At 46.7% G+C, this 7,767-nt stretch overlaps 1 protein-coding gene across 1 annotated transcript; it reads left to right on the forward strand.

Annotated features, from left to right (window-relative positions):
• Positions 1-2,701: 2,701 nt before the first annotated feature.
• FJX1 (four-jointed box kinase 1) lies at positions 2,702-5,391 on the forward strand. The gene has a single exon (XM_032805098.1). It carries the CDS (start codon positions 2,702-2,704, stop codon positions 4,070-4,072), a length of 1,371 nt encoding a protein of 456 aa, XP_032660989.1. The 3' UTR covers positions 4,073-5,391.
• Positions 5,392-7,767: the final 2,376 nt, after the last annotated feature.

The raw sequence follows: 7,767 nt of genomic DNA on the forward strand, positions 1-7,767 counted from the left end.
AGGAAAAGCTGAGCAGCAAGGGACTTCTGATTTTGTTTTTGGATTGTCACATTGATGCCAATGACTAAAACTAAGCTTAGAAATCAGAACATAAACAGAAAAAATACTTTAAAAAAATGCCCTTTCCCGATCTTCATGTATCATAAATAAAACTAGAAGGGGGGAAATTCCAATATAAAGAAAAAAATTCTTTGCAGGCTACCTTTAATTCTTTCAGCTACAGGAAATTCCACTCTGCCCCACAAGGTGGAAACCTTCATTACAGTTTGCCCAAATAAAATAATATCTGAGTCCACAGACTTGTAAAACTTTGTTTTAGTTTAAATGAAAATACTGAAAGAACTGACTAGCCAAAGTAAATAACATGACATTTAATAGACTTATGGTTTTTAATACATCTATTCAAGGTCCAAAATGATCCTTTCTACAGACGCTGGAAGGAAGAAGCAATTGTATCATGCAAAAAGTAGTGTAAATAATAATACAGAACAGGCTGAGCAGTGAAATTAGATCAAATTCTGTTAAATCTTCTCTTCCTGTTAAACTAGTGCAGAAGCTCAGCACTTAAAAATATCTTATTTTTATTTGATCTGTTTATAAAGGCCCTGTTTCTAAAGGTCCTGATCCAGCCATGAGCCCAATGTGGGCACAAGGATGACTTCACATGAGTGGGACAGTATCCAGAGATAATCTGGCCACAGTGATTTCATTGCAAGAGTGAGGTTAAAGTCCATATCTTTTTGTGTCCTTTTACGTAATTTTTACATAAATTGTTCCACTATTCTTTTTTTCTTGAAGAACCAATAAATTCCCACAGCCCAGTATTTATGAGTGATAACAAACCAGTATGTGAATTCCTGCACTCCTCAGCTAATTTACCCCCACAAAAGCTGTGGATACAGCCCACTGGGCATAAGCAACTCACCAATAACAAACCAGTGTGTGCACAGGATTGAGGAGGAAAAGAAATCCTGTAAGAGAACAAATGTCAGAGTTATGATAAGTGATGGGTTAAGCAATGGGTTTAATTATATAGGAATGGCTTGACTGACTAAACTGCAATAGATGGATTTAAGTGATGCACAACCTAATACAACTTCACTGTCATGCACATTTTCCTGCTAGAGAAAATTTTGACTGAGTTGAATTTCATCCCATTAGTCTTGGTGGTTTTCCCCAATAATTTCTTTTCATCCTTAGCATTTATAGTCTTCAAATAATAGCACTGGGCAAACATTTGACAGTTTCTAAAAGCCACGCCCCCAGTTCATAGAGAGATCAGGGCAAGGAATAAAATTGGCAGAGAAACAAAACACTGATCCACAGGTGATATCTGCATTGATCTGTGGGCGTCGGTACTGAGAATGGGGGTTTCTGAGGGGAGAAGAGAGATGGGTGATAGATATCACAGAGAGGGAAATACAGGATCATACAAGATGATCCGTGGGGGTGTGAACCTCTGGTACCGACAGAGCCTCAATGAGTTCATTAGTGCTGGGGGTTCTGCCTGAGCAGATTAATCTGCAAGATCAGACAAAGCAAAGGATCTGCATGAACCCGACTAAATTTGCCATGCGCCTACCATGATTTCTGCTTGCGCGAGGTATCCCTTTTCTGCCTTTGTTCTTCAGGGTGTGTGGCGGGGAAGAGGCAACTGTGCCGCCTTGTGCTTGGAGAGCGCCTAGCGCTAAATGTAATCTAAGCAATTAATGCCATTAATAAATAAAGGGCGATAACGAGCGGGAACTGAGGGGGTGTGTTTAGAAGGCAGGAGGGGGACCAGAACTGCACAACTGATACAGTAACATCCATCGGGTATAAAATAGTGATTTATTCAAACCACTGGCACCCCCTCCACACTGCTACCAACGTGCGTTAAGGGATGAAGTGCTAAGAATGGGACCTGAAGCAAAATCCATCCAGCTGCCCCTGAACGTGGCTGGATTGAATCTGAACTTGCCCCCACATTTTGCAAGTGTCCCCCCAGCCCCCATCTATCCCGTAAACTAAATCAGATCCGGTGCCTTACTCCGCCCCGCTCCCCAGCCTTTGGGGCGTCTGAAATTTAAGCCTCAGTTTAGCAGCTTGACCCCAACTCTCTCCCATGCTCAAAGGTGCAGCATCCATTCCTCGGTGCTTCCCGAGGAGGGCAGGGGCGTGTGGCTGGGGGGGGGGGGGACCGTGTTGGTGATCTGCAGAGAGGTGCCGGTCTCCTCCCTTCGCGGCGGTAGATGCTACCGCTACCAGTGGCCGCGGTGGCTCAGCGCTCTGTGTGGCTGGCCGGGATCCCCTCTTCCCTGGTGTGCCCCCTGCGGGCAACTCCACCCCAAGCGTGGGCCCACCGAGCTCAGGCATCGCCGCTTTAAGCGGAGGACCACGCTGGGCGCCGGGGAGGGTCCCCCGCGGCCCCCCTCGCTTCCCCACGTGGTCTCGGTCGGTGCCTGTGAATTTCAATCGCTGGAGGGTCGCTCTTGGTGCAGACACCGGCGAAGCTGCTGGTCCGGGAGCTGAGATCTCGACACCCCCTAGCCGGCCCCGAGGCTACCACCTCCGCCCGCCCAGCAGCAGCGTCTCAGCCCGGGGCTGGAGGGTCCCGGCGTCCCGCGCGGCGATGAATGAGCCGCGCCAGGAGCCGGGGAGCGGCTCGGCTGCACCGGCGCCAGGTCCCGGAGCAGCGGAGTGAAGCGGCGGCGGCGGGAGGATGAAGCTGCCGGGCCGGGCCGGGCTGGGCTCCCTGGCCGCGCTCTGGCTCCTGGTGCTGGGCTCGCTGCTGGGGCTCTGGATCGGCTTGAAGCGGCCGCGGGAGCAGGAACGGCGCTTCCCAGCGGGCACAGCCGGCCGGGGGCTGCCACAGGAACAGCGGGGCTGGGAGCGCTGCGGCCCCGGAGCTGCGGCTCCCGCCCGCCGCCCTCCGGGGCAGGGCGAGTCCCGCGGCGCCCAGAAAACTTTCCGAGCGCTGCTCACGCTGCCGGCAGCCGGGGACAGGGGCGAGCCCCTGGAGGGGCCGGAGGAGCCTGCACAGAGCTCGCAGCCGGAGCCCCGGCAGAGACAGAACTTGGAGCCTGGTTCCAGGGAGCCGCTGGCCCGGGAGGCGCCCGTGGACCCTGCCTCCCTAGTGCAAGGGGGCATCTTCTGGAGCCGAGCGCTGGAGCAGCAGGTGCCCCCGGGCTTCGACCCCCAGCAGGCGGCCTTGTGGTTGGAGACAGCCCGGGCTGCTCGCGTCGCCTCCCTGGAGCGGGGTGGGTGCGGCCGCAGCTCCAACCGGCTGGCTCGGCTGTCGGACGGGAGTCGCGCCTGCGTCCGCTACGGCATCAACCAGGAGCAGATCCAGGGCGAGGCGCTCTCCTACCGGCTGGCCCAGCTGCTGGGCATCCAGCAGCGCCTGCCGCCCATGGCCCTGGCCCTGGTGGAAGCCCGCGGCAGGCAGTGGGGGCAGGTGCGGGACGAGCTGCGGGGCTCGCACTGGGCCGAGGGGGCGGTGGTCAGCCTCACCCAGTGGGTGGACAACTTGACCGACGTGGTGGCTCCCGCTCCCTGGAGATCCGAGGCGGGGTCGGGCAGGAGACTGCAGCCTCTGGCCGCTGGGGAACTGGGCGGCCTCACCCAGTCCCAGCTGGTGGAGCTGGTGCAGTGGACCGACCTGATCCTCTTTGACTATCTGACGGCCAACTTTGACCGGCTGGTCAGCAACCTCTTCAGCCTGCAGTGGGACCCCAGGGTGATGCACCGGGCCACCAGCAACCTACATAGGGCACCCAATGGGGGCCTCGTCTTCATAGATAACGAGGCGGGCCTGGTGCACGGCTACAGGCTTCTCTCCATGTGGGACAAGTATAACGAGCCCTTGCTCCGCTCCGTGTGCATCTTCCGGGAGGCCACTGCTCAGCGGGTGCGGGACCTGCACCGCCTGCAGAACGCAGCCTCGGAGCTGCTGAGACTCTACCGGACTCACGAACCTCTTTCCGGCCGGCTGGGCTTCCTGTCCGAGCAGCAGGCGCAGCTGCTGCAGGGCAGGATAGACTTTGTCTACAAGCACATTTTGCACTGCAAAGCCATGGCCACTTCACTGTGATCAGTTTGTCTCTACTGTCCTGTATTTATGTTACCCGAGAGTGAAAAGTGGGTTTTCCCCACTAACCTTTTTGCAGTTGTAACATGTTCTGGGACTTCCTAAATAGGAGACTAAAATCATTCATTCAGGAACTAGTTTCCTCAAGGGAAGGAGGAGTAAGGTAGTGGGTTTAGTACAGGACTGGGACTTCCTGGTGGCTGCGGTGTAAAGGGCCCAGCTTCCTCATCTCTGGCTGCTGGGGTCTTTTTAATGGTCCGTTTAGTTGAGCGCTTAAAGGACCAGTCCTGTGAGACGCTGGAGTCCCCTCTGCTCTTTTTTGACCTCACAGGGAGTCGAATGTACTCAGCTACCTAGGAGAGTCACTGAAGTAGGATTGGGCCCTCTACATGGCTTTAGATGCCTCAATTTAATTTGAATATTCTTTGCCCCATTAATTACTGTTGTTGGCCTCTGGGAAGGGACCCTAAAACATCTGCTTCTGCTCACTGCATCTGTGAACCCCGGGTGATAATATTTACCTGCCTGCCTGGCAGGGCTTTTGTGAGGAGTAATTAGTTAATGTTTCTAAAGCGATCTGAAGATGAAAAGTGCTATCAGTACTATTAGATCTCTTTGTATTAGTTCCACACTGGGTCTCTTTCCAGAGTTTAAAAAAAACTTAAGTATTTCGCTTAACTCACTCAGTACAACTGTCCACTTGCAAGACAGTGTACAAAAACTATTGTCCTTACTGGACTGGGATCAATTACCTTTCTCCTAATGGAGGCAGGCAGGTAAACTTATGTATTTTGTTATGATCATTTATTTTAAAAAAACTAACATTCATAGACTAAGAACTGATTGCACAGAGCAGGAGCCCTTGACTAGCAAAACTGTCCCATCCATGGAGGCTCTTTTCCTATTGGTGTCTCTATCCAGAATGGATCTATTAACTGTTTGTTAATCTTGTCAATGAAAAGTATATAGACAGTCGATATTCCAGTGTTCGTCATCTTTGTTGTTGGAAGCATCTGGTTAACCTGATTCAGGTTATAAGTGTCTGTTATTTCTAATCATTTGGTTTGAATGCTAAAATAAATGACTAATGGGTGAAAAGAAATCATCCCAGGGTTTTAAATATTGTTATTGTACTAAGACTTTGGACACATTAGTCAAATTGGGGGAAAATCAGTTTCATGCACTTTACTTTGACTTTTTATTTTTATAGGAAGACTTTTATTTTACAAAGTCTGCCTTTTCTGTACATTATGTTTGTTCATAAGTTCTTCTGTAACATACAAAAGAAACTGATATTTCAGTAAAAGGGTGTTAATGTTTTACCTCTTTATTCCAAATACTTAGTTTGAATTTAAAAAGAACATTTACTCTTCAGGTTTTTTCCAAAGAGAAATACAGCCTGATTCACTAGCACTACTCCTGATTTATACTAGATTAAGAAAGAGAAGAATTGGGCCTTCCAACTTTCCTGTTCCTTCCTTTCCTAAAAGCAATTTACTTATTTTAGTGCAAGTTGGTATATGAACATTCTTATTTTGGAATAACAGTTCCTGGTACCAGCCTTAGTTAAACAGACTTTAGTGACTTTTATTCTGAAATGTGTTCACCCCCACTCTTCCTCTGAAATAACTAAATCAGTTTCTTGACATTAACTTGCTTAAGTCAGCGCAAGTACGATATAGACAACCTCATCATATGTTCAGATAGTGTGCCAACCTGTTACTGTAAGCTCAAGCACTGCTATAACAAAAGCATCCCGTGTGGTGTCAGTCCGTTATCAATAGGTAGTACCTTACACTAGCTCTCTATCCTTTCTGTATTGACTTTATTCATCCTGTATTCACAATTAGGGACTAACTCCAATCATAGCACCGAAAAGCTTGTCCAACCAACCATATAATTTAGAAAATTTCTATTGCATTGAGTGTCATAAGTTTCTTGGGATTGGGTGTACAAACTAAAAGAAAAATTATACAACTGTCAGTTGGGTTTTTTTGTTTGTTTGTTTTTACCAAAAAAACAACTTGTAACAGCATTACTGACACAATAATAGACAGTCAAGACACAAAATAAAGGCCAAAGTTAGGGTAGGAAATAAGAGAAATTAAACCTTCTCTTTAAACCCCCAATACAAACCATGATGCGATCAAACAGGAATACAACCTCTTCCACATCTGGACAGGCATCTCTTTGTTGATTCAAGCTGCAGTGTGTTGATTGGAAGCCAGATAAATAGGTGCTTTCACTGTTATTTGGAGCATTAAATTTCCCATGAATTCTGTGAGTACTGTGTACGTGCACATTTATACTGGGAGATAGGCTTTCATACCTGTTAATAATTTATGCAGGCTAACCCTCACAGCTAAACAGTTTTCTTTGACAGTTTATTCTTTTAATTTTTGTAAGGCAAGAAAACAGTTTTACAAACACACCAATAAACTTGGTAACCGTTACAATGTGTAGTGCTCTTTACCAAGTGTATTTTTTAAATCTTGCAGCTGCCCCAACAGCAGCTTCCACTCAATTGCTTTAACTGACAAGGCTCTTTATTTAACTTGTATTTATAGCTCTCAGCATTTATCTCTCAATACAATGCACAAAATCCCATGTGGTGTCCCTTTTCTATTTACATGACAATGTACAATTTAACTGTGTAATTCTTAATTCTTCTTTAGCGCTTTTTGTCAGCATTACTTTGTAGCTCACTCAGATGCAACGTTTCAGTTGTGTTCACCTAAATAATAAACTACTGTCATAAATTTTAAACCACAGTGAAAAGCGAACTGCTGTGCCACAAACATCTAAGGTTTCATTTCTGTTTAGTAAGTATTTCTGTAAGTATCAGCACAATTGCAGTTTTGACTGCTAATGGGCAATACATCTTCTTTGCAATGTCTTTAGAACCAGACCCTAGATAATTACACCTTTCAAGAAGAAAAATGATTTTCTATTTGATGATTGGTAATATATAGGTTGCATGTTAGAAGATGGGGATAGTTATAGGCTAATGATGCTAGAAATAAATCTGCAGGCAACTGGAAGAAATGAGCTTATTCAATGAGGATATAGAAAACCAGTTTGATTGGATTATGACACTTTACTGTGTGCTTTATGTGCTTCAGGAAACTACTAAGAGCCTCAATGCATTTGATTTGGCTGATCTGTCTCTGTGCTAGAAAAAGCTTTGAATTAGCATCAATTTAAGGAAGATTAAGACTATGTTTAACTCTTCTGTTCAGTTTCTTTAAGGCAGAATAGTCACTTGTAAATTCTTGGTCTGCTACATTCTTTGCATTCCTTCTCAGCTTTGTATGTTAGCTGATGTCTGACTATCTCTAATCAGAACAAAGAGGTGAACAACTTTTAAACTTTTTTTGCACCCAATTCCCTTCTAATTTACACCAATTTAGCTCCTTTTTCCCCCATGGAGTTACTCCTGATTTTCACCAGTGAGAGCAGTGACTCAGGCCGTTCCTGGTTTTGGTGTACAATGACCAGAAGACTTAACAACCAGGGAGTTTGAAATAATTTCTACGTGCAGCTAAATAATTATATGCCACTGGGGTTTCTGATTCTGATCATACACTGCTGTAGCTTAGAAACAGTTTAACTGGATGTCAGAGGAATCACACTCGTCGTGTAAATGAGTTTAGAATAAGGCCTGGGGATTTAGGCCTTAGTTCAGCAAAACACTTAAG

Source organism: Chelonoidis abingdonii, chromosome 4, assembly GCF_003597395.2.
Source record: "Chelonoidis abingdonii isolate Lonesome George chromosome 4, CheloAbing_2.0, whole genome shotgun sequence".
Lineage (NCBI taxonomy): Eukaryota > Metazoa > Chordata > Testudines > Testudinidae > Chelonoidis > Chelonoidis abingdonii.

Coding starts and splice junctions, on each gene's coding strand:
- FJX1 (XM_032805098.1), top strand. CDS start 2,702: ATGAAGCTGCCGGGCCGGGCCGGGCTGGGCTCCCTGGCCGCGCTCTGG.